General features: G+C 35.8%; 1 protein-coding gene across 8 annotated transcripts; it reads right to left on the bottom strand.

Moving 5' to 3' along the window:
• LOC145795194 (uncharacterized) lies at positions 1 to 27,847 on the bottom strand. 8 transcript variants are annotated; one of them, XR_014335621.1, is made up of 3 exons: positions 27,372 to 27,847; positions 18,425 to 18,474; positions 1 to 360 (listed from the first exon to the last, which is right to left on the bottom strand). XR_014335621.1 is itself a non-coding variant. In XM_082878729.1 (3 exons), exons 2-3 carry the CDS (start codon positions 27,428 to 27,430, stop codon positions 11,445 to 11,447), a joined length of 345 nt encoding a protein of 114 aa, XP_082734855.1. In that variant the 5' UTR covers positions 27,431 to 27,438; positions 27,558 to 27,847; the 3' UTR covers positions 11,130 to 11,444. The 8 variants fall into 8 exon arrangements, 2 of the variants coding, with proteins under 2 accessions (XP_082734855.1, XP_082734854.1); XM_082878729.1 differs by lacking the exons at positions 1 to 360; positions 18,425 to 18,474 and adding an exon at positions 11,130 to 11,730 and having other exon boundaries at positions 27,372 to 27,438; positions 27,558 to 27,847; XR_014335625.1 differs by lacking the exon at positions 1 to 360 and adding an exon at positions 15,973 to 16,470.
• Positions 27,848 to 27,883: the final 36 nt, after the last annotated feature.

Here is a 27,883-nt window from a genome sequence, read left to right as displayed (position 1 = left end):
CAAATTGAAATTTAGTCAAACTACAAAGGTGAAAAATGTAATTCCCCCTAAGATTTAAAACACCCGATATATCCAAGTCAAACATTGCTAAGTACTCGTAAGACAATAATTAACCAAACTAATTTCACCAGAAGTAATGCAACAGTGAAATAGGTTAAATACTTCTGGTTAAGTAAATTAAAAATCCAGTGCAGCAAATTATGTTTTACAGAAACATTGATTCGAGCAAAATAATTATATTCTGTAAATAGGATTGAAGTCTCCCCAAAACTGTTCTTTTGAAACATATAGCTGATAATCCCAAGACTTCATATGCTTTGATTCATGCCATGCCACCCAACTTCTAAACTTCATCTTCATCTGTAATTAAAAGTTAGAATCTTACAAAAACTTTTACAGAAAAGCAAAAGCAGAGACATCTAATTTATGCTACGAAACACATTTATAAACCAAATCATCTCCAAACAATTAGATTAGCTGGCTTATAAAAAAGTTCAAACCACAAAAAGGAAAAACTGTACGAGTTCCTGCATGAACAATGCTAATTAAAATCCCACAAGTTCCAAATCCCAAACATGGGTAAGACGAACACAACACAAAAGAGTAATTTATGAATCGTGTACCATGGGGCACATAATGGGAACGTTCAGAAAAAGAAAAAGAGATAGGAGAAAAAAAGAAAAAAGAAAAAAGAAAAAGAGTTCAAAAAAATTAAAAATTTGAGGTTTTATTTTTTTATTTTATCAAATTGTTCGATGACAACAAAATTTCTCATAACCTGATGCCCTTCCAACTTCTGACAGTCAAGACTCAAGACCGGACACTTAGTTTGACCAAATGATTAGTCCACTAAAATGCACCACATTTATGATTTAAGATATTAAACCCTACGTGTAACCAAATCTTTAAAAAAATTGTATATGCTAGAATCCTTTTTTCAGATTCTCCAATCTACAAGTAAATTCTACAGCAAAACAAATGATGGAAAGCCAACCTAACAATAGAAAGTCCATTTACTAGTGATAAATAAATCAAATGCACCAATGCTCAAAATAAGGACATGAAACCTGAACATCCCAAAGATAACCTAACAATGGAATTCCTTAGGCCTCTTTTGTGATAAATAATACAGATGCACCGATGTTCCACTATTTGGTTAGTTGTGTGCGTTGGAGTAAGGATTGGTGCCGCATCATACCATCGGTGACAACCCCTAAAACCCATGCGGGGTTGGCTTTCCCATAGTGTATTGGTCTAGTAAACCACAAATATGGGATTAGGGACTAGTCGCCTAGGTTAAAGACACAATTGTGTTCTAGTTAGATTCAATTGTGTTCTAGTAAACCATAAATACGAGATTGCTTACAGACTTATAAGATGACTTAGCTCACAGGCTTGTATTATTTTAAGGATATGTAATTAATATATTTGGGCTGTGAACACACTCATGGCTTTTTGAAGCCTAACTCTAGAGATGTTACGCTTGTAATTTAACTCAAACTATTATCGATGCCTTAGCAATTTATTCCAAGTACTTGGCATATGCAATCAAACTCATTGAGATATTTGGAAATTGGAGAAAAGTACTCCTTTATTTAAATTTCTCCCAAATTTGTTTCTGTCATCTGAGTCATTATTGACAAACTAGCAATAGCGACCTTGAGTTCCTAGTTATGTCATCTTAGTCATTATTGGCATGCCAAAGCTAATTTCACCCATCATGTGAAAGCGAAACCCTTGTCCAACATGGACCTAAGGATGTTGAATATTGGTGAAAAATTGAACAAGTGTGACCGAAGGACCCACAGGAACAATGTGATACAAAACATTGGACTCTACCTAAGCTTCCTCAAATGGAAGCTTTCCAAAATGTTTTTCTCTAATGGGAAATTGGGAAATTTTCACTGAACTAACTTGTTGAGTTACTTGACTTGCTACATCAGGACAGACTTCCTTACAAATTTCATCTTGTTGCATACAGAAATCATCCTATCGTCTACGAAATTGAGCGTCAAAATCAGAATGGATTTGATTTATGATGTTGGTTTGAAGGACCGCCATGTCTTGATTGGTTGGGACATGTGGGTTTAATGATAGTCATGAAGTTGTTTTGAATGGTGGTCAAGTCCTTATGACAGATGGCCGTGTTCATGTTCTATTCTAAGGTGCGTTTGGTCCAATAAGGCTTGTTGGTCATAGAAATCACTAATGGTCACAGTGGCGTAAGGGAGGAAAATGGTTTACGCTAATATTTAAAATGGCAAAAAATAAATAAATTATGTCCTACTCACAACACGTACAAAGGAATGTGAATGCGATGAGAGTGCCAATTCTAGAGTTTTCAACAAAAGTAGTGTGGGTATGGATGCAACAAGGGCTTTTTGGTAGGGGAATAAAAATGGAAAAGGAAAAAGGATAGAAAATTGTTGATATACCATTTTGTCCTACGTATTTTTATTTTTTTTTAAACAAGGAAAAAGGGTAAATATACCATTGCCTGGACTTTTCCATTCTTATTATTTACATTCCAGCAATCTATACATATGTAAATATACATCGCAGTATTATATTATTGTCCCTAGTATAGTATGTAGTAAATAAATATACTATCGTCCGAACTTTCTAACTTAATAAATATACAAAATATATATAGTAAATATATGTAATATTATACTACTATTTGCCCTAGCGCAATATATAATAAATATGCTGCCACCTAGGCTTTTCTTTTCCCACACTAAAAATAATATATTTTATCACTCATACACCATCTAGGCATATTAAAGCCATCATTCCATCAGTTTGGCCTCATTCCATCAGTTTGGCCACTATAGAAAGATACATGCTAATATCACCATGGAAAACATAAATTCGATAAACTTCACAATCAATACAATGTCATCTTCACAGCAAGTCTATAATCAATACTAGTACAGGAAGCTCACATTGATATTATCATAGAAAGAACAAATTGAATAAATTCCACAATCAATACATTGTCGTCTTTCTAAAGACATGTTCTTTTAAATATAACAGGTAACAGGTCATCCAAAAACCCAAGTCAGCATTCATAGGAATTAACAAGGTTTAGGGAAGTCAATACCAAAAGGGCGATGTAGGGTGCATAACACCTTCCCTACTCGTAACATAAAACCCGCGGACTCAACTTTGATTTACATTGACCAAAATGAGAATCACTAATATGAAACATACCCAATCTAGCATGCTTGTAAACAAAAATACAAAGTATTGGCTCAAAAACAAAACTATTTACTCTATGTTAGGTGGTGACTCTAAATTTTCAGTAAATTAAAAGGCCTGATTAAAGTAATTGGATATTATTTCCATCGTTGCAATAAAAACTTCAATTTTTAGTCTAGTTTTCTTATAAACAATTGATTGTCAAAATCCGAGCACGACAAAAATAAATTAGAACCTAATTTGCAATTGACTTGAAAGCAATAAATATTGATACTAGCCAAGATTTAGTGTAGAAGAGTCATAGCTTAGCAAGGAATTAGTAGCCCATTGATAATGCAACAAACTCCAACTAGAGGTGATAAATGAAGAGGGATAGCAATGGAACAAAATTTAAGATTCTTTTTTGTTTCTCCGATGTTCAAAGTGTACTTATGGGATATAAAAAGTGGAAACTGTAAATAAGGTAAAGAAAGAAAGTCATTGTTGAAGATGTGTTGGACAATGGGTTAATTTTGTTGGTTCGGATCTTGGTTTGGATATTGGATTTGGGTCAGATCCTGATCTGACCTTTCAACTAATGAATCAGGGGCATGCCAAGACTTATAAACCAATTGTGGAAAATGGATCTTCTCCTTTATGATAAAAGACACGATTTGATTCAAAAATAGACCCAAACTGCTACCCCTCACTAATGAACATGTCAGTGGCAACAAAGAAAGCAATGATCACGACAAACAATTAGGAAAGATGGGTATGGTTTTGTCTCGAATCTTCTAGCGACAATGGAACGCAATGACAACAATCTTGATTACACAAACGACAACCAAACCAAAACAAAAAAGAACGAAGGACTAGTCATTGTCCTAGTGATGAATGGCAACACAAACTGAAGCAACAATGTAAGAGTTGATAGTGGAACTTTGGCAGTGGCAAGCAATCACAAAGACTATGATTACTGGTTAACAACTATGGATCAGATTTAGCTGACACTATTGATGTAGTCCTGTAGGGGAAAAGGCAGAGAAGAGAAAAAAAATATATAAAGAAAGAAAAATAATAGAGCTCTTATTCTAAATTCAATGTCCATTCTTAATATAAAAAATCTCTCTCAATGACAATAGCCGTAGTATCTACAGGCTGCCCATAAAGCCAAAATATACAGATAAATGGAGCTTCTATTTGCACACCACAAGTTGTCTCAATACACACATTTCCTAATTTTTTTTTTATTACAATTGTATCCCTTGAGCAAATTACCATCAAGGATTAAATGGACACACCTTCCCTCCAGCCACCTTCACCGCCAGTCACAACCCTCTGTCGCTCCTGACCTCCGCTTGCTATCGCCAGCCTTATGAACGACCCCCCTCCCCCAGTAGAGATGAAGCTCAAAAACTAGTAGCAAAAGAAAGTTCCAGTTTGTTGTCTATGCACCGGTTCATTAAGTGACAAAAATGGGAATGGTGTTCATGTTGGTGGGAAAAGAACACAATGCGAAAAATAACATCCAGGAACCTATGAAAGCATTGATTGAGGAATTGCATGATGTCTTTCTAGATGAGTTGCCTCCAAGGTTGCCATCCTTGAGGGACATACAACATCAGATTGATCTGATTCCAAGAGCAAATTTGCCAAATCGTCCCCATTATCGAATGAGTCCAAAGCAACATGAAGAGCTTCACCGTTAGGTAGATAAGCAGGTGGCAAAGGAACATGTTAGAGAGAGCCTCAGTGCGTGTGCAGTACCAACAATATTGACTCCCAAGGTAGAAGCAGTGTGTCAGTGACCAATACCAAAGAATATTCATGATGTGTGTAGCTTTCACGGGCTGGCCTCATTCTATCAGAGGTTCATTCCTAACTTCAGTAGAATCATGGCGCCTATTACAGACTGCATTAAGGCTTAGAGGTTCTCTTGGATAGAGGCTGCAACAAAAGCATTTCAATAGATCAAGCAAAAGTTGACTTCAACATCTGTGCTCATATTGCCAAAATTTTCTTAGCCCTTTGAGTTACACTGTTACATATCAAAAGTAGGTATTGGTGTTGTTTTGAGTCAAGATGGCCAGCCGATTGCGTACTAGAGTGAGAAGCTTAAGAGCAATTACAATACCTATGACATAGAGTTCTACTCCACTATTGAAGCCTTGAAGCACTGATATTCTTATCTGTCCCAAAGTGAATTTATTATGTTTTCTTACCATGATGCTTTGAAGCACATAAACAGCCAAGATAAGCTCTCATCGAGGCATGCCGATTGGATCGCATACTTGCAGCAATTCACTTTTGTTATCAAGCACAAGTCGGGGCCTGAACAAGGTGGCTATTGAAACTTAACCAACGTTCCCTTTTGCTCACTACTATAAGGACCAAGGTACTTGGGTTTGATTCCTTTCAAGAGTTATTGGTTGCTAATCCCTATTTTTCTAATATTATTGCTGAAATTGAATTAGGTCAATGGCCTGACTTTATTATCTACGACGGCTTTCTCTTCAAAGGCAACCAGTTGTGTGCTCTTAAATTGAGCCTACGATTGAAATTTATTAAGGAGTTGCATAAAGAGGGCCATGTTAGGCACGACAAGGCCTTACAATTACTGGTCAGCTCCTACTTCTGGCTTTCCATGAGGAAAGAAGTTGCCAAGTTCATGGACGGGTGTTGCACCAGCCAAGTGTCAAAGGGAACAACGGCAAACGCGGGATTATATATGCCGCTACCAATACCTTGTCAACCATGGACTGATGTTAGAATGGATTTTTTTTTGGGGCTTCCATATACACAATGAGGTTGTGATTCCATCTATGTGGTCATGGACAGATTTTCTAAAAGGCCCATTTCATTGCATCGAGAAGACAATAGATGCTATAAATGTGGCACAATTGTATTTTTGAGGAGTCTATTGCCTACATGGGCTACCACAATCCATTGTGTCAGACAAGGATAGCCGATTTCTCAATCATTTTTGGAGATGTTTGTCTAATACAAAGCTTGACTTTAATTGTTCCTTGGGAAATTCATTGCGGTGTTTGGTAGGGGATCATTTGAAATCATAGGACTAGAAATTGCACTTGTAACCCTTCAGAAAATTGAAGTTTTGATTTCAGTCCCTTTTATGTTAACTATGGTTATTAACCACGAGCTCCATTGGACTTGGCACCTGTGCCAAACTGAAAGCGTGTCAATGAAAAAGCAGAAGATCTTATTAGCAACCTATAGGAAGTCCACAAATTTTGTTTATGTCGTTCTCAAAGAAGACAAAATTTTAGCCTGCAAGTACAACAAATTGGTAGCCAGAAAAATTGGGCCATTAGAGATTGTGAAAAGATCTCATTCGCACTACCGACGTGTTCCACATCAAACATCTCATTAGGAGTGTTCATAAAACTAAATCACTTGAGCAAACTGAGCCAATCCAACCGATCTAACACCATTTTGGACGATTTCAATGGTTGAACAATCAAAAATGGATTGAAATTAAGAATTTTGTGCGGATTTCGATCGAATTATGAGCGTATTAATTGAAAAACTACATAAACTGATCTGACTGAATATAATTATAATTAAATTAATAATGGTGTTTACACATGTTGCCTTTTAATGGTGGATTATGTTTCCCAAGAACCTTAGTTGTACACACACAACATTTTCATCAATGACTTCTGCAATCAATAGTTGGGCAATGGCCTTACCTAGTCTCAGAGACTTTAATTTTCACTCCAACTCTCTCTTTTCATCTTCTTTTTCACCATTTCATCTACCTTTTTGTCTCTATCACCTTGCCATCTATCCTACTTCCCTCTCTCTCTCTCTCTCTCTCTCTCTCTCTAAAAGACAAACTCTAATAGAAAACTATGGGACTTAGAGTCCTTGGAACTTCAAGATAAAATACTCTCATCTCTCAATCATTTCTGCGTCTCTCGCTCTTCCCTGTCAATCTTCAGTCTTCCTCTCTGCGATGGTGGCAAATGTTGGTAGTTATCAATGTTGGTAGTTATCAACGGTGTGGCAGTGGTGGTGGTGGTGTCGATGAGCGATGGTCATGGCATGGTGAGTCTCCCTTCTCTCTTTTCTGTATTTTCTTCCTCCATTATCTTAATTTCAATTTGTTTGTATGTATATGAGTTTATGGTTTTATTTTTATTTTTTTTTAACTTTGAATCATATTTTTCCCATTTTTTTCCTTCAACCTCTTTCTATAATAGATTTGTGAAATCGACCAAACCTACCACCTAATCGATTGTCTTGACTTGGTCGATTTCGAATAGTAGGTCGGTTGACAACGGATGAGGGTAAACCCCGACATGCAAACACCCCTACATTCCATATTGGGGAGACAATTTTGATGACAAGGCTACGAATTCGAGGGTTAATTCTTCCTACCTTGGAGGTGATGGCGCAGCGTGTGGCCATAAAATTTGTAGATCAAATGGATAGGCATGTGCCCAAACAAGGCACAAGGCATTAGCAGGAATCAAACGGCACGTGCCCAAAATCGCGCAAAATTTGGTGGGTTGATGGAAAATATTGTTCTGATCAAGATCCGTTGCTATGCCATGGACCACAATAGATTTTGGAAAATTCCATCATTTAGGCCATCAATTTCGAGATTTAGCCATTTTTGGAAAGATTTGCAACTTCAATTACTCTTAGCGCACAAGTCAGAATTCAATTCCGTCGAATTTGTGATTATCGTAGTAGCCTAAATTACTAATTTCTTTGTTTTATTTCAATATTTCTATTTTTGGAAATTTTTATTGTATTTGCTTATTTTTTGTTTTGCTCATTAAAAAACTGTTGATTTTGGTTGTTCCTAGTACATTAGGGTAGTTGTCATTATAAAAAATCATTGTAAGCCTTACGAGTGAATAGTTTAAAGAATTAATACAATTTTGAGTTTTTATTCTTTTTCCAACCTTTGGTATTTATTTCAAATCAACCATTGTTGAGCCTTTATTCTTTGTATTCCATTTGAATCAACGAGTTTAGAGAAGGATCTTGTTTCTGGGTAATCATCTCTGAATCAACAGACCATAAAATCGTCACTATCACACATTCTTGCTACATCACTTAGGTTGGGAGTAGAGCTCGAATACCTCGCTCATAAACACTAGAGGACTTGTGAATTAGAGGCTAGAATACAAGTTGAGTTGGGGCACTAAAACCAGTTTGTTAGAGGGGCCTTAACCAAGACGCGACACCCTGATGGTCGTATCATATCTCTAGGCCACTCGACACACCCAAAAAGGGATGTAACAAGCCTACCTATGTCCACGTATCCAAGTATGTTACATCCCCGAGGCCTACATCAAATGTTGTAGAGTTGATCCAATTTCCCTCCAATTTGCCAAGCCTAAAACAGTGATCCACCTATCATCAGTTGAGTTGGCTATGCAAGACAACACATCTACATTTCCTTGCTCTTCTGACATACAAGCTCTCCACTGCCACCCCTCTTTTCCAAGGCTACCGTTGGCTCTCTCCTCTGCCACCTCTAGTCCTTATTAGTGCCTGCTTACCATCTTCATAACTCCTCTACAACCATTACACAATGATCAACCATTTCTACCCCTAACGTTTTGCGAAAGTACTTTCCTCATCTTACCACCCATTTATTTTAACATCCTCATTTATGCTACACTCAATTTTACAAATTTATTGTTTCGTAGTTGCCTAACACTCAAAGTTAAAGATTTTTCTTTCAAATTTGTTGCTATCTAGCACATCTCCATTTGAGCCAACCTACTTTGCTACACTAAAGTTTCATCATTTTCAATCTTTCCACTTTCTGGTATCTCTTTTCAATCTACACTATTTTACTGTTTCTACTTGTGTTAGTAACAAAGTTACATTTCCATGCAAAAAGACTCGCAAGAAAACATACCCGAGGAATCAATGGACCGCGCTCTTCTATCTATAGCATGACGACTCAAGAAAACATTTTGAACAATAACTACCAATAATCAAAAGTCACTAGCATCCGTATCATTTAAATTTCTAAAAATTTTGATATTCTAAGAAATGGAAGCCTCGCGGGAACTGGCAAGAAAAGTGATGGGAGCATTGTGACTTGTGAGAGCAAGATAAACGGAAAAGGCACATAAACAAATGATCAAAGGAGTCCTCCACAATCCAAACATTCTCTCAAAGAGAGATTCTCTCAATTACCAACCATGAGAGGAATGAAATTTTAAAAATATAAAATCCCTCACAAATGCACAATGCATTTCCATCGAGATCTAGAGTTGGCCCAAAAAACCAAATGAATCCCAACCATTGTGTTGGATCCCATACTTGGTAGGGTAAAAGACTATTTTACCCTTGATGTAATAGAAAGAAGGTAATGTCACATCAAAACTTTTTGGTCGAGTAAAAGGTAATTTTGGTGGTTGCTTTTTTAGAGGATGCCAAACTCATTTTAGAGGTGTTCTGGATTTTTTTTGGCTTTTTGGTTTTTTCAGAAGAACCTAGCTTATTTAGAACAAGGCATTATTAGTCACAGAATGCCATGAAGTATCTTATTTAATAAAAAAAATCCCCATAACCATTACCCTAATAATGCCTTGTTCTTAGCAATAATATTCCCAATGGAAAAACCCTCTCCCTCTTGACACTTTGCAATAATACTCTTAGCAATTAAAACTTGTTCTATAATTGTGCAATATCAAGGGTTATCAAGGGTCATATGTTCTCGAAACCATAGGATCAAATCCTTTCCTACTATCTTGTTTCAACATTAATCTTGACCAAACTCATATCAGTTTGCCTCACTGGTGCAAATCTATTATGGCTAGACAAATCGATGGTACTGTTCATCTCTCCAACTTTACTTTCTTCAATTGTCTAGATTCTCCCTCACCAACAAGTGCCACTTACTTGCAACAAAAAAATCAACGATAACTTCAGAAAAGTGACATAGAATCCATGACCTACTTTTCACTCTTCTTTGTTCTCTTCATATACTCTGAAAAATCAAAAAGTCAAAAAATCACCATCCTATTTAAATCACAAATATCACTTCTTTAACACATCACTTCAAACCCAACCCATATAAAAAGTACACTTATTTAGAACATCCCAAACAACCCCTTAATCATGCCTTAGTTGCTAAGTATTTGAACCCATAACCCTAAAACTGTCATTCTCAATCCTAGACGTTTCTTTAAGTATTTAATTAATTAATAAAGATTAAGTGATATGATTGCCATGGCACAACTGAACGGTTTGAAGCCATATCATCTTCCCACCAACTTCAACTAGGTGCTTAAAATATGTGCTGGGCAAATCTTGACGAGGCACGGCACCATTCTATTATAATAAAATTAATGTGTTTGTACAAAAACAATAATCATTTGTTATATATATACAAAATTTTTGACAAAAATAATGTTGTAGTGACATTTTTTAAAATATCACAAAAATTCATATCATTTTTTTTAAAATATCACAAAAATTCATATCATTTGTTATATATATATTTTTTAATCTAGAAATTCTAATTATATAACACTACTCCTGTTGTTATTATTATGAGGATCAGGATCACGTTAACAACCACCATCTGATTTGTGGTTGAGACCAAAATTTTCACAGCTAATTCATACACCATGGATTTGCTAGACAACCAATTAGATTGTGCACATCGGCCAAATTAGCAAAATTCTGTCCTACATTTACATACACAGTCCCCACGTTTATAATTTTATATATAAAATTTTAGATTTTTCGATGAATAAAAAAGATTTTGCAATTGAAAATTTTTGAGCAATTACAAATTTTATAGACAATTTTGGAGGAAAAAAATGTGATAGACCTGAAAAAATATTTATGAGTTGTGTGTCATATATTTAATCATGTGAAGGTTTGAGAAGTGGGAAAGATCTTACAAAGGAAAAAGATTGGTCAGCGGTGGTCGATGGTGGCTCTAAGTAGAAAAGAACAAAATGGGAAAGAGTTTGACTGCAACATTTCAACGCCATATACAAGCAAAGTGATTTTTCTTAATTTTCTTCCCATATTTTTGGGATATTAACTTGGTACGTTAGTTTATAGGATATTCTGTCATATCAAAAAAGGATTCCCTTCATTTACTTACATGATGACGGACTCGATTACTCAATAAGCACAATTCCAATTTTCCAAATCATATGCTTGCAGATGCTCAATTTCGTCGAAAAGGTTTTGGAAACCCGAAAGACCGCTGCACGTATACAAAACCGCTCGCTTGGGAAGAGCCCCTAAGGCGATCACAGAGATGGGTGACAGCCTACGTAACGCTTGACCAGAGGATTGAACATAGTAGAAAGCTCACTTAGTACCCAGTGAGACTTGAGGAAACCATTGGCCTCTTCAAAATCATAAGCAGTGAGCTCATCCCCTTTTGCTGACAAAGCCCCCCTCAAATTCAATTCCAACACTGGAACTTCCTTAAGAACCCCGTCAAACAAGCAAAAACCAGCCTGGGTATAAATTCTAAGCCTGTGTCCCCAAGCAAAGTAGTCGAGGATAGTTTCACCACCAGTTTTACCGAAGCTGAGAGGATTGGGCAGGAATATCAGTGATGGGATCAAAGGCAAAAGCATCTAAACAGAAATGGTCTTTACAAGATCAAGACCAATTCTCCACAATTTATAGAATATAATTGACAAAATTCCATATAAACTGAAAAGAGAAGGAAGTGAGAAATATTACATCTGTTAGGTCACCAACAGATACAAACGACATATGATTAATAACAAAAATAATAACAATCAAGTTTGATAGTTAAACCAAAAAATAGTAATAATCGAAGTCGTATCATTAAAAGTACCAAGCTTGGTGAGGAAGGCTTGAATTTTGGAAGAAAAGAACTCAAATCCACAACAAAAGTGGAAGGCACCACAAAAAAAGAACTCAAATCCATGAATTCTAGAAGAGGCATCATTTCACTAGCTATGTCAGTAGTTAATGAGACGTGCTATGGGACAAGTTTGGGAAAAGTGGAAGGCATGCACAGGGTTTTGATGCTGGGAAAAGTGGGGGTGTCTGTTTTGTTCATTTGCAACCTCGTACTCGTGAGAAACTCGATTATAAGGCTGTACGTTGTGTCTTTATTGGTTATTCTACTACTCAGAATGCTATGATCTTTACACTTGCAAAGTGTATGTTAGTATGGATATTACTTTCCGTGAATCTAAGAGATGGCCTTCTTTCCTTCTTCTCTGCCATCTTCTTCGGGGGATAGTGTTATTGCGGATGAGGAGATGGCCTATCAACATAAATTATCTTTTTTCCTTTCTAGTCAGCGAATGGTGGTCGTTTGGATAGGGTTGATCTTATTCTCGACGTCCGAAAGCGCAAGCTTCCCTTGTGCCACTAGACCCATCATCATAGGTAATGCACCTCAGTCAATTCGGATCTGCACAGGCCCAGCATTAACTTAAATATGATGTTGGACCAAGCCCAGTTCAAGGGATTATTAATTGGAGGTCTAAACCACATAAGAAGTGAATGGAAATTGAAACAGGATGAAGCCCAAATCACAAAATATCAATCACCAGCCCAACCCTCCTCAATACCAGCAGACCCATCATTAACTTAAATATGAAGCCCAAATCACAAAATATCAATCACCAGCCCCCACCGAGGAAATCAAGAGGTCCAATGGGATCAAATAAGCAGAAATAAAACAAAGAAGAGTAATCAATACGAACCAAGACTTGGTACGTGGTTGTTATTTTTGCAATAAAACTACTAAATCCTTTTAATTTTTTTTCGTCATTGTATGCTAACATTGAGAAGATTTAATCATATCCTTATTGTACTTATAGTTCACTGGATTTAAGGAGATTAAGTGGTAGCACTAGCAGTTTGTTATTCTAATCTGTTAGATAGGGTGACCCCATTTTAAAGTTGCTGATTTTGATTCAAGATGGCTGTTCATAGTATGTTTCGTCCTTTCGGGATATATGTTTGAATCCTCAATTTGTTTTCCCTCTCATTGATTTTGAGTTTCCTGAAAGGTTGAGTAAGCCTTTTATTGGCATCTTGGGATAAGTGCATGTCTATGTCATATTTGCTATTTATCAAAGTAATTCATTCATTTGTTTTTTTGTCTTTTCATTCAAATTTTTTTGGTCATTTACTCTGTAGCGATATATTTAATGGCATCATATACTTCAAATGTATTGAGACAACCACATGGAGAAATTTGTGCAAACAATGTCTACTTGATTTATGAAAATGCCAAATTGGGCAAAACTATAAATCCTAAGTGGTACGAGAAGACATTTGGGGATGACATGGACAAGTTCTGTGGCATGTTTGCACAAATTTCTCCATGTGGTTGTCTCAATACATCTGAAGTATATGATGCCATTAAATATATCCCTACAGAGTAAATGACCAAAAAAATTTGAATGAAAAGACAAAAAAACAAATGAATGAATTACTTTGATAAATAGCAAATATGACATAGACATGCATTTACCCCAATATGTCAATAAATGGCTTACTCAACCTTTCAGGATACTCAGAATCAATGAAAGGGTTTTTCATCACCCAATCGTCTACCACCTCTGTGAAAAGCATCTCATTACCAACAAAATTACTCTCAGTAAATACAGGCTGCAGTAACTCGTCGCAAACTTGTATCACCATTGTATATCTTTTGATTGTGACTCAAGGTGGTACACCACTTTTATGCTATTTTGTGTCCTCAATTTGTTTTCCTTTTGAAAATTGTATTTCAAATGCTCTAGCAGGCTAGAGTCTTATAATTAACGATAATTGGATAAAATATTCTACAAAATGGAAGTAATGAACAACCATCTTGAATCAAAATCAGCAACTGTAAAGTGGGGTCACTCTCTGTAACAGATTAGAATAACAAACCACGATAAAGAGTCAACATCCTGCTAGTGCTACCACTTTTAATCTGTTACAGAGAGTGACCCCACTTTACAGTTGCTGATTTTGATTCAAGATGGTTGTTGATCCAAAAATACCATAGTATGTTTCATCCATTACCTCCATTTTGTAGAATATTTTGCCTTCCTATTCTTACTGTACTTATAGTTTGCTAGCTTTGTCAATGGTCTGGATTTAGGAGATTTAAGTGGTAGCACTAGCAGGATGTTAACTCTTTATTGTGATTTGTTATTCTAATCTGTTACAGAGAGTGACCCCACTTTACTGCATAAAATATGGCTGTTCATTACCTCCATTTTGTAAAATATTTTATACATATTATCGTTAGGTAACTTTTTATCCATATATTTTGTTTTAATTATATGACTCTAGCCTGCTAGAGCATTTGAAATACAATTTTCAAAAGGAAAACAAATTGAGGATTCAAACATGTATACTGGTTACATTGGAAGTACACAAAATAGCATAAAAGTGGTGTACCACCTTGAGTCACAATCAAAAGATTTACAATGGTGGTACTACTTAGGATATACTTATTTAGTCTTCCCAAACTAGGCCCAAATGTATTCTCGTACTACTTAGGATTTACAGTTTTGCCCAACTGCATTTTCATAAATCAAGTAGACATTGTTTGCACAAATTTCTCCATGTGGTTGTCTCAATACATCTGAAGTATATGATGCCATTAAGTATATCCTTACAGAGTAAATGACCAAAAAAATTTGAATGAAAAGACAAAAAAACAAAGGAATGAATTACTTGGATAAATAGCAAACATGACATAGAAATGCACTTATTCCAAGATGCCAATAAAAAACTTATTCAACCTTTCAGGATACTCAGAATCAATGAGAGGGTTTTTCATCACCCAATCGTGTAGAGTTCATTCACCACCTCTGTGAAAAGCACCTTATTGCCAACAAAACTACTTTGACACTTTCCAATTACTCTCAGTAAATACAAGCTGTAGTGACTCGTCGCAAACTCGTACCACCATCGTAAATCTTTTGATTGTGACTTAAGGTGATACACCACTTTTATACTATTTTGTGTACTTCCAATGTAACCAGTATACATGTTTGAATCCTCAATTTGTTTTCTTTCTGAAAATTGTATTTCAAATGCTCTAGCAGGCTAGAGTCATATAATTAAAACAAAATATATGGATAAAAAGTTACCTATACGATAATATGGATAAAATATTCTAAAAAATAGAGGTAATAGATGAAGCATACTATGGTATCTGGATCAACAACCATCTTGAATCAAAAAATCAGCAACTGTAAAATGGGGTCACTCTCTGTAACAGATTGGAATAACAAACCACAATAAATAGTTAACATCCTGCTAGTGCTACCACTTAATCTCCTAAATCCAGACCATTGACAAAGCTAGCAAACTATAAGTACAGTAAGAATATGAAGACAAATTAGATCTTCTCAATAACGCATACAATGACAGAAAAAATTAAAAGGTTCTGATTCAATAGACCGGCAAAGGATCTAGCAGTTTTATTGCAAAAATAACAACCACGTCAGTTCCCCACATCACCAGCAATACATGTACCAGATGTGAACTCATAAAACTAAACTAACAAGTAACAAATTACTCTACTAAACAATAATTGTACCACCAAAGTATAGACTAATGAATCTCATGAAAATGTTAGCGTCTTAAATTGTAATATCCCTACGGTTATCATCAATTTTTCAGACTTGAGTGCACATACGAAGATGAATGCAGCTGCATGAGCTTAACTTAGAGAATCAAAGGTAAAAGAATCAATATATAGTAAAGAAACCTGATGCATGATTGCAAGGCTAAGAAGGTCAACTTAACATTCTGCGCTGATGTTTCAAGCTAAGATAGTCCAAGTGATCATAGTCTTTATTTCAAGGTCAATTAGAAGAAATGGACACAAGGTCTGGAATTTAGTATTATAATTTAAAACAGTTAAAAGAAAAATATAAATCTCTCTTTCTTAGGTCCACATAGACACAAGTACATACCATATGTATTGATCGTATAGGGAGGGGTGGGGGGGTGGGGGAGGAGGGGAACTATTAGATCACCACTAGTCCCAAAAACTTGAGATGTTAAGAAATGAGCTCAATAAATACATCAAGCTCAAAAGCTTAAGTTGTCTTGAAATGAGCTCAACAATGTATATCAAGCTCTTCAATAGGGACAAGTGACTTTTAGAATGCTGTCATATCAGCATCCATAGAGGAACAAAGCCCATTATATGGCTCCCATTCATCTTAGCACCCTTACCTTCATCATAAATCTTGGAACCCTCTATTTCCAAGCCCCTTAGATTGGATAAGCTTGGATGCTACCTGGCAAAAGTAAAAGGTTCCAATCCTATTGAACAAAAAGATGTCAAACCTAAGGTAGAAAACAACAACATTATTCAAAAAGTGATGTAAATCAAAAGATCAAAACCAGTTCGTTTATGTAAAACACTTTATGTAAAACTCTTTGCCAAAGTAAACCTCAATAGAACACATACACACACAACAAATACAAGTATTTCAAATTGAAAATCAACCCATAAAAGAAGAGGAATGCAAAGGGCAAGTCATATAATATCTATTAAAAAAGGAATATCTCCATAAAATAAGAGAAAAGGGGGCAAGTCATATAATATCTGACTACATACAACATTCTATTCCCTCTCCACTTGCTATTGCAAAGAACCAATTGCAACATGATGCCAAGCTCAGTTGATGAAAAACCATAAGAAAACAAAAGAAATAAAATTCAAACCAATGGCTCAAATTTTCCATTGGCTTTCTTCCTCCGAACTTTCTCAACAACCCTTTTTGTCTCAATATTCAAATTTTATAGTAGATGATGTACTATTATATATCATGTGAGATTATATTGTATCCCATTGTAGTAGATGTACTATTATAGTAGATGTACCATTAATTAAAAAATATGATTGTTAATAATATTTGCCCTTAATTAAAAAATAACAAAATAAAAAGATGCATTTTATAATCCAAATTTTAAAAATAAAATAGCATGTATCATCCATCTATTAATGTTATATAAGATTTGGAGTAATTAGAGTTTGATGGAATAAAAAAAAAATTCGTCCAACTTAACTTGAAATAATACTCAGATGGATAAATATTTTCAAAATTTTCAATAATTAATTCTTTATTATAATGGCCCTGTTTGGTAGAGCTGTGGGAAAGTGCTTATAGCTTATGCCTAAACAGCTTATAGCTTATAACTTTCAGCTTAAGCTGATTTCCAGCTTATTCTTAAAGCATCTCCTGCCCCACTCAAAGAATAAGCTGTTTTCTGACTTCCACAAAGCTATAAGCTATAAGCTATAAGCTAAACCAAACGCATCAAAATAGCTTAAATTAAGCTGAAAACTGAAATAAGCTGAAATTAAGCTGTACCAAACAGGGCCAATTTTATCCCTAATATTGATTGGACCTAACTAATAATCCAAGTTGTTTTGTTAATTATTGTAACAATCATATTTAAATAATCATATGTATATATTTTTTCTCATTAAAAGAAAATGGAAGGAAGGGTGAACAATGCATGGAAACCCTCCTTAGATGTGATCATAGAAGCCCCCACCAGCAAGAAGCCAAACAAGAGGGACGAGCCCACAAGCACAGGAGATCCACATGCCCTCCTTCAAGTACTCAACAACGTATTACAACAATATTTTTGTGGCTATAAACAGTTACCTATTGTTACAAAATAGTTTGTCACAATATGTCCTAAAACAAATTTATTGTGATGAAACTAATTCATAGCAGTATTTAACTCCCACTGGCTTTAAAACTTCCGACCATGGAATTTGTGACGAACTATAAGGACAAAATAATTTTCATCACAATAAATTTACTTATTGCGAAAAATTAGTTTCGTAACAATAACCAAATTTTGTTTAGTGCAAAAACAAAGGTTATAAAAGCTTTAGACTAATCAACTGAGTGATAATCAAAATTACTACATTGAATTCTATCTGCCTATACAATTTCTTAGCTGCTAAGTTCGATCAAGTAGAAGATCAAATGGCATTTACATGAAGTGTCTCAACAAATGGCTACAATGTCGGTGGTAGTATTTGTGATTGTATTTGTGTCAAGTGGGTGAGTGAAAAATTTCTTCTTTCTCCCATAATCCTATTCAATGAATTTAATTAAAATTTGATTACTAACTTTGTACACACATTAGATAAGTTAGTATTTAAAACGGCAAATTTGCTGATTACGGCAAATTTGCTAATTACTTTTTTGGCTGATGCATCAAATGTTGATAAAGCAAACACGTTCATTAATACCTAGGCTGGCAAGTTTGGCAGGCTTTTCACTCCACCACGAAGGCGATAACCTAAATGACCACAATTAGCATAATAATCAACGTTATACACGTCAAAGAAACTATAATTTAATCCGTGAAACCAATAAATTACCTCTTAACAATGAATCAAGCAATTAACTTCATGACAAATGCCTAATTAATTAAAAATTCCAATTGAAATAGCTAGGACTATACCAGTCATGAAGTTGAATGATGAAAGAAAATTCAAAACTAGCCTTTGGACAAGCATAAGTGTGTCAGTTTATTAACAAAAAAATAGTGAATTTACGTATTCGGTGATATGAAAACAGTTTCTTATCGGATTCTTATAATTTTTAATTTCAAAATAAGTATCAGTTTCTTAAAACAATTATTGTTGTTATTACTATGAAGTAGGTGTCCTGCTTCTTTTGTATTTGTACAGATTTTTAGTATTTACTATTTACAAAACCAATAATATAACAAAGAAGCATATGGAACATTCTTTATTGGAAGTCACTGGAACTAATTTTCAACTAGGACATTTGTTAAGTGGGAAAAAAATTTAGCTAGAACCATAAGCGTAATTTTTTTTCTTTATGTATTGACGTTTACTTTGTTGGGCATATTTGTTGGGTTGAGAAGGCTTCAAATGCCGGTGGCACTAAGCAAAGGAGTGGGAAGCCCTAATGCAATCAAATGGGAAGTATGTCAAGATAAGCACCACGAAACCACAATGTAGCCTTTTGTATGACACATTATTAAATTAGCTCAGATAACTTCAAAGGAAAAAGGTGATAGCTTTTGACATTTGCCGTTTAAATGGAAGAACCAAGAAACAAGGACATGAAAGACAGAAATGGTGGTTTTTAATGCTCCATTGTTGTCTTCTTAGTTCTCTGGTTTTCTTTTTCTTTTTTTTTTTAATTTTGTAGAGGCGAGACGAGGCGAGGCGAGGCGAGGTGAACATAACCACTCTCTTGCTACTTGCTAGTTGCACGTTTCATTGTTGTGCAATTCTATAACTACATAGGAGGAATTGCATGCGAACCGGAAAGAGAAATACAGATATATACCATCAAGGAAAACGACCGGTTGCTTCTTTCCTAGACCAATCTTTTTTCTCTTTTGATACTCAGACTTCCTCTTTGATATTCTCTCTTCAGTCAGCCATGGAGACAGGGACTCGCAGTAAAAGATAAAAAAACAAAAAAAAAACACACCCACAAAAGGTGGGGTAGGGTTTCCTTCCGCTAAATTCTCGCCCAAAGAGAGGGGTAGGGTTTTCCTTCAATTACAACGGAAAAAGGCTTCCACTCATCAAGTTCACCTTTGTGGGGCCTTTCACATGACCCATTTTTATAATATTATCATTCATTCTTTTGGCCCATTTTGATAATCTGATTTATTTATTCTTTTGATATTTATATGTAAATTATTCACAGACAAAATTTATTTAGTTCGATAATTTTAATCATATTTAATTACTTATTGTTTTTTTTTTCTCTAAATAAATGATGAAAATACATAGGTATAATCACCAACTATATCTGATTTTTTTTAATTAATAGTCTACATACAAGAAATTGGAAGTTGAATGATTCATATCATTGAAATAGACCCCAATGACTTGACTAGATAGTCCAAATCGTTTATGAGAATTGGATACAAATCCTTCCAATCATAACCGGCCTTTTTGGTTGTTAATCTATTCTATTATATCAAACCTACAAATAAATTAGTGTAAATTGCCAAAAAAAAAAAAAATTCCCAAAGTAATTCTAAACTTGATAGTTGTTCCTCTCATATTTAACTGCTTCAAATATAAGTGTCATAATTATGAAATCTAAGTACTTTAAACAATTGTCATGATACACACGTTATGTGTGTACCCTTAATATTATAATATACAACATAAAGCTTACAATTAAATTAGTGCAGACATGTCATATATATATATATATATATTAAAAATGCCCACAAGAGTCAGCTATGCTATTATTCAAATTTTTTAAAATATTTAACGCACGTGATTTTTTTCAACCACAAATTATGTGCTCTCAGCCTTCTAGTTATTTATAAAATACTATAGCTTGGAAATTATTTAGCAAACTCACAACCGTTTTTGAAATTGCAAGTTAGATCCTCAATGGCTCAAGTTAAAATAGCTTTGTCAAAATTATTTTTTGGCTTACTACAATGCACAAAAATTATTTTTTTGGTTATACCATTCTAATAGGGACTTGCCATTTTGGCACAACCAAATGCCAAATTCAAATTTTGGTTGTAAATTGTTCTAAAATTGTGTTCAAATTTGGGTTCTAAATTGTTCTAAAATTTTGTACAATCTATAAACTTTTCGTATTCAAAAAATTTGAGGGTTCCAAATTAAATTTGGAAAGCTGAATTTCTAGAAGGATCTTTATTGAGTTTTTGTAATTTTATAAATTTTACTGTGGTTTGAAAATTTATGGTAGAGTTTTGATTTGTAGAAGTTGTGAAACTAACAGTTGAAGGTTCAAAAAAACAGCTAATTTTGGTTGCAAAACTGATTTGACTTTGCCATTTTTTGGCATGGCAAATGACACACCATTAGAGTAGTGCATTTGTGAAGCCACGTTATTTTTTGGCTTTGGCAAGGCAAATAGAAAAACCATTGGAGTTGCTCTTAGAATCCAAGTTTATTCTCAACTGTGCTAGAAGTGAGGAAAAAAATCCGGGGACTTGTAAAATTATTCTATACACTTTCTAATTTATTTTTACTTTTTTGAAACTGATATTTCAAATTGTGTTTTTAGATTAAGGTGAAACGATTTAGATGTGGTTTGGTAACTTTTACATTTTATTATTTTTATTTTACAAAAAATATTAAATATGTTTATGTTTATTTTAGGTAAAAATGAAAACAAAAAACAAATTTGACGTAAATGTTTTAAAAAACTTATTTTGGAAAAAAGTGAAAGAATTGGTCTGTTTAGACGGTTGAAGATGATGGCCAGATGTGGTTGTTTGCCTTCGAAGGTGGCGGCCGAAAGTAAGTGCCACTGGTGGGATGTGGTTAGTGGTGGCCAAAAGTGATTGCCAATAGTGAGAGGTCATGGTCGTAAGTGGTTGACGATCGGAACTAATGGCCGCTTAGTCATCTAAAGTGCTGGTTAAAGCTTGTTTCTAAAAAGAAGTGGTGACCGAAGGTGGTTATCACAAGTGGGAGGTGATTGGTGACCAAGGGAAGTGGTGGCCGAAAGTGGTTGGCGGAAGTGGTGGAAATAATTAGTGGGTGATGATTGAAAAGGGTGGAAGAAAGAGGAAGAAATGGGGGGCAAAAATTAAGGCCTCGTTTGGGAACAGGCTTTTTTAGTAACTTTTTGGCTTTTTGGCTAAAATGTGGTGGGAAAAAAAAACTAATATGTTTGGATGGATTTTTGACTTTTTACGAAAAGTTGTGCAAAAAGTAAAGAGAAAATGAAATTTTTGACTTTTTGGTATGGGTTGTTGGCTTTTTGATTTTTTTGTGACTTTTTGGCTAAAAGAGCCATTTGCCAAACAAAGCCTAAATTGTGAAACCAGTTTTTTTGTGTTTAGAAAATTTTTGTAAACAAAAACATAAACCAAACAAAATTTTATTTACAATTTCAAAAATTCTGAACGGAAGAAAGAAAGAAAATCTAAATGGTGTTGGATCACAACTGTGTTTGTTGGCAAGAGCATTTGCACTGAAAACATATTGACATGCATCCCTATCTAACTTGGATAAAAAATTTTGAACACGTGATGTTATTTATCGTTAAATTTATTTTATCATTTCATCATAATTGTCATGTATGATTGAAATATTTTAGAGCAAATTACACTGTTAGCCTTGAATTTTGTCCATCATGTCATTTTAGTCCCTACACTTTCAATTGGCTTGATTTTAACCCTTGATTTTTTATTTTGTGTCAATCTAGTTCAATTGATAATACTGATTGTGATTTTTGTCAAAAAATGATTACTAAGTTAGTTGAGCTTAATTTACTGAGTTAGATAAATTTAAAATTTTACTCTTAAAAGCATGACACATATTCTTATGTGCACATTTTTCATAAAAAAACCAATAACAATTATAATCAATTGGATCAAATTGAGACAATATCATAAATTCAGAGCCAAAATCGAGCCAATTGAAATTATAAGGATCAAAATAACATGAGTGTCAAAGAATACCGGTGTAATTTGTCCAATATTTTATCTCAAGTCTTCATCTTCTATAGGGGTGTAAGTGGTTTGGTTTGGTCTGGTCAGAATTATGAAAAAATTTGGCACCAAACTGAATCTTTCAGTTTTGGTGGCTGAAGAATTGAAATAAACCACATATTACAATTCAATTTTGTTGGTTTTGTCAATTTGGTGTAGAAGAAGGATTCACATGAAATTTTAAAATATTTCATAAAAACTTGTAAAATTCCACATTGGGAATAAATGAAGAAAAATAGTGAAAATGTCTACCTCTTAGTTTTTATTACAAAAATTGAATTATTAATCACTTAAAAAATAAAAGTTTTTCAATATAATATTTCAATTGATTCTGTTTATATTAGTGTAAAAAATTTCAAAATCAAAACAGACCACCCAATATGAAAAATAGACATAAAACTAAAATTTTGATCAATTTTGAGCAATCGTTTCGGTTTCATTGATTTTTCTTACACCCCTAATCTTTCAGTTTATATTAATGTAAAAATTTTCAAAATCGAAATAAAATACCAGTATAAAAAAAATGCATCGAAAACTTAAAATTCGGTTGATCTTGAGTGGTCAGTTTGGTTTCATCGATTTTTTTTACACCCCTAATCTTTCATGTGACATGGTAAGTTCTACTATTTTTTTAATATGATTTTTTTTACACATGTACATGTCTTTTATAGTATAAATACAAGAGGTGAAATGGAGTCGTTGATAAATAATAGCTCTCTCATTTTATTTCACGTTTTTATATGTAACAATAGTGTGTATGCATAGGATTTATTATATTTATAAAATAATAAAACATACCAGACCATATGAGAAAGCAAATTGTTATTCATACTGTTAATGTAAATGTAAATTACTACTACACATTCCACCAAACCTACCTCCACCACTCACTCCTATCACCTACTACACTCCACCAAACCTACCTCCACCACTCACTCCTATCACCCACTACACTACACCTACTACCACCTTCTTTTCTATTTATAGAAGTTGTAATTTGTAATCAAATCAATACATCAATCAATAATAATACATCATTTATTTTACATGGTATCAGAGCAAGGTTAAGAATCTAGTAATTTCGCTTCACCGGCGGGCGGCAACCTCGCCTTGGCCGCCCGCCGGACCTCAACCTAGTCTGCTTGTTTTTTTTTTTTTTTTTTTTCACACATACCTTCTTCCATAATTAAGCTCTTCTCTGCACCTGGTCTCTCTCTCTCTCTCGCATGAACTGGTTTGGAGATGAAGAGATCACACGCATACACACATGCATCTGATGCAAGCAAATCTCTCCATCACATGCAAGCCAATCTCTTCACAACTGCCATGGACGCTGCTGCTGTTCGAGGGAAATCTCTTTCACCCTCCTTTCTTCGTCACACAGCCCAGCCCCCCGTCGCTTGGAGGTTTTGGTGCCCGATTTGGATCCGAGTGACCCGTTTGTCATCTGAGCAGACAACGTGGTTCCAGTTGCATGGATCTGGGTCGGACCACCCCATGCATTCGGGTGGGTTTAAGGTGTTCTTGAGAGCTCACATCACTGCAGCATCAGATGGGTTGGTCTGGGACACTCCGTATGTGAAGAATGAAGACAACCCAATAACAAAGATGGCTAACAGATTCGGAACACCTGAACTTCATACACTTTCAGCCCGCGTAAACAACAACCTAGCCACCTCAGGTTGATGAGCCTTTACGGCCATATGCAACGTTCTCTTGGACTACTTCGGCACCGCTTCCGGCTCCTCTGGATTCGTCCATATCACGGCTCTCAAAGGCGGTAAGGTCGGCTTCGAAGCCCAGGATAACGGCGGCAACGTCGACGCCGTCTTCATCCAATCGTCGGGTGAGGTTCCGTAACACATGTCCGTCATTCAGATCAGCAAGATCTTGCCGTCGGTTCAAGCCAAAGCTCCGACTCCTGGTCCGAGTCAGATGCATATGACGGCTTTGATGTCGGCTCACGGCTGTAACGTGTTCACCGAGATTCTGCAGACCTCCGACGCCGAGCAAACGTTCCACGTTGGTCTTCACCACCTTCTTCACTACCTCTTCTTTGATCATTGCCTCACAAACAGTGCTTTTTTCCAACCCATCATCCACTACCATATCCACCAAATTTTGTCCCCTTTTCTTTCAGTAGACCACAGCACTTTTATTTTATTTTATTTTATTTTATTTTACAAACTCTCATCATTGTCCCACCGAAAAGTGAGCAAAACCCCAGCTGGAATGTCATAGTCGGAATCATCCTGTCGGCTCCAGCACCAAGACAGGGCAGACTGCATTATCTTTTCTCTCTCTCTTCCTTTTGGCAGTTTGAAAACACATGGGCATGTCTCTCCGCCCATGCTCCCATCATTTTTTCTTTTTTTTTCGTATATATATTTATTCCATTATCTTTTATGTTTTATGTATCTCTCTACATATATATATATATATATATCTATGTACATTTCAATCACTTCTGATTTTTCAACATTTTCTTTTATTTTCTTTCCACAAAAAAACAAAAAAAAAAAAAAAAAAAAACAAACAAACAAACAAACCAATTTCTTCCAAAAAAAAAAAAAAAAAAAAAAAAAAAAAACACCAAAAGATTTGTTTTCTTTTCTGCAGACGGCCTACCACCGACCTCACTTCCCCTACTCTGCCGCCGGTCTCTTCTTTTTGCCTCCGTCCTGGACAGTCCTTGCCGGTGCTGCCTCCGTGTTTCCCACTCCACTGGGCACGATCACTACTCCCTGCTCCTCCACTGCAGCATATGGTGGCCCTCCAAATCGGAACATCACGGTGGCCTTCCGCTTCAGCTCCTTGTTTTCTGCCCTTAGCACGCTTATCTCTGCTCGCGCATCCTTATACATGCGTTGGAGCAGAGCCAGCTGGGAGTTTAATTGCTGCACCTCATTTGTCCTACTCTGCAGCCGGTGCGACAAGTTTGTGACCGCCGTCATGGACTCCACACATGTCTTCAACGTATACTGATTAGCCTCCACATCCGTTTGCACTGCCATTTTTTGCTCCACCGACTGCATCGGAAAGTTCAACGGAGCAAACCCAGTGGTGTTTGGTTGCGGTTCACTGGCCACCGCACCAGTTATTTCTCTTGTGGACTCGTTCAGTTCGGGAAAGAGAGTGAGCAGACCACGGGAAGAAGAGGAAGAAGAGGCCATTTTCTGGGCAACAGAGTGTTACAGAATATCTCTCACAACAGAGTGTTACAGACTATCTCTCTCAGCAATCTCAGCAAAACGACCTCTCTTTCTCAGCAAAACGAAGAATTTTTCAGAGGTTTCTCTCAGTTTTTTCTGTCTCAGTTTCTGCCTCCTCCGCTTCGGTTTATAAAGACCATGACACAGAGGCAGCCACGCGCATCGCGCGCCTCTTCTCGCCGACAAACTGGCACGCCTTTTCATGGCACGCCTTTTGATGCATTCGGGCACGCCTTTTGATGGCACGCCTTTTGAGGGTGCGGGCACGCCTTTTTAGGGTGTGGCACACCTTTTGAGGGCACGATTTTTGAGGGCTCGATATCTAGATCCATGTATATCTTTTGGGCAGCCTATATACACACTCATACAGTGTCTTCTACACCGGCCAGCTTTATCAATCCCTTTGTTTCAACCTCAAATAGGTTTCTCTCTTCACACCTATTTGAGTTTGAGGGGGGGTTATACCAGTATCATGTATAAGTCGCTCATGGCGCACTCCCTAAGTCGCCTCCTCGGTGCACCACCACAGCTTCTACAACGGTCCGACATGACCTCGTAAACTGTCCTGCTACATCGGTCCGACATGACCCCATAAACTGTCCCGACATTGATTCCGGTCAGCTTCTACAACGGTCCGACATGACCACGTAAACTGTCTTCTACATCGGTCTGACACGACCACACAGTGTCTGCTACAACGGTCCGACATGACCCCATCAACTGTCTGCTACATCGGTCTGACACGACCATACCGTGTCTCCTATCCTGTTTTATTTATCAGTTTATTTTTCTGTTTTGTTACTCTCTCCAAACTCAAGTTGGCTAGTACCTATCCTCCTTGAGTTTGAGGGGGGCTGTTAATGTAAATGTAAATTACTACTACACATTCCACCAAACCTACCTCCACCACTCACTCCTATCACCTACTACACTCCACCAAACCTACCTCCACCACTCACTCCTATCACCCACTACACTACACCTACTACCACCTTCTTTTCTATTTATAGAAGTTGTAATTTGTAATCAAATCAATACATCAATCAATAATAATACATCATTTATTTTACACATACAAAATTTATCACTAAAATGACGTGGCAATGACAATTTTGCAATAAAACGTCATTTAAATGGGGAATTTATTTTAAAATATAAGTCCCAATATAGAAACAGTAGAAAATCCAAAAAATTCAGAATCAAACCCAATTTATACAATTTTTTTTGCCAAGTTCACAAATTTCAGAATAAATTTGACAAACCCAAATTCGGTTTCTCTTTTCTTTTTTTTTTAATCATTTATCACCAAATCAGTTGATCCAAATGGAGTGTAAAAATCAGATGGCTATTATCACAATAAACCAAACCAAAATCAGATGGATGTTCTTTGAAGATCAAAATAAATATCAAAATAAAATAAATGGATGAACAAAAATAGTTGGATGAACAAAAATTAAACCAAAAATCAAAATAAATAATTACGAAAAATCGGAGAGCACAGACCTGAGTTGTTTGAAGATCTGGAGACGCTTGAGTTCTTTGAAGATCCGGTTTGAAGCCATCGCGAGACCTGAGTTTGAAAAATCGCGATCACCTCCACATCAACAACCAGAAAAATAAACAAAAATCAAAGCATATATATATATAAATGATGTGTATATAGACGGAGAGCGAGAGAGAGAGAGAGACAGATCGGAGAGTAAAGAGATCGAAGAGTATAGAGATTGGTGAAGAGAGGGAAGACAGTGCGAAAGTGAGAGAGAGATCAGTTTGAGGAGAGGGAAGATAGTGCGAGAGAGAGAGAGAGATCGGTTTGAGATCGGTTTGAGGAGAGAGAGGGAAGACAGAGTGACTGGAAGAGGGAAGACGGTGTGATGAGAGTGAGAGGAGAGGGTTGGATGATTCTAGAGAATCATCTCAACCATTGAACTTTTTAGACGTGGACGGTTGTGATCTACCACTCTGCCCTTAAAACAGCCGTTGTGTTCTGTTTGATTTTAAAAAAAAAAAAATTT

The sequence above is a fragment of the Camellia sinensis genome, chromosome 7 (assembly GCF_055761805.1).
Source record: "Camellia sinensis isolate YWXY chromosome 7, ASM5576180v1, whole genome shotgun sequence".
Lineage (NCBI taxonomy): Eukaryota > Viridiplantae > Streptophyta > Magnoliopsida > Ericales > Theaceae > Camellia > Camellia sinensis.
Note: the sequence above shows the minus strand (reverse complement) of the source record. Positions and strands in the feature narration are given on the sequence as shown.

Excerpts from the sequence above, each read along its gene's own strand:
- LOC145795194 (XM_082878728.1), bottom strand. The coding sequence starts at position 27,430 with ATGGCTTCAAACCGGATCTTCAAAGAACTCAAGCGTCTCCAGATCTTC. Across the intron at positions 11,731-27,371 it reads CAGATCTTCAAACAACTCAG|CTTCGGTAAAACTGGTGGTG; the intron begins GTCTGTGCTCTC and ends CAATCCTCTCAG.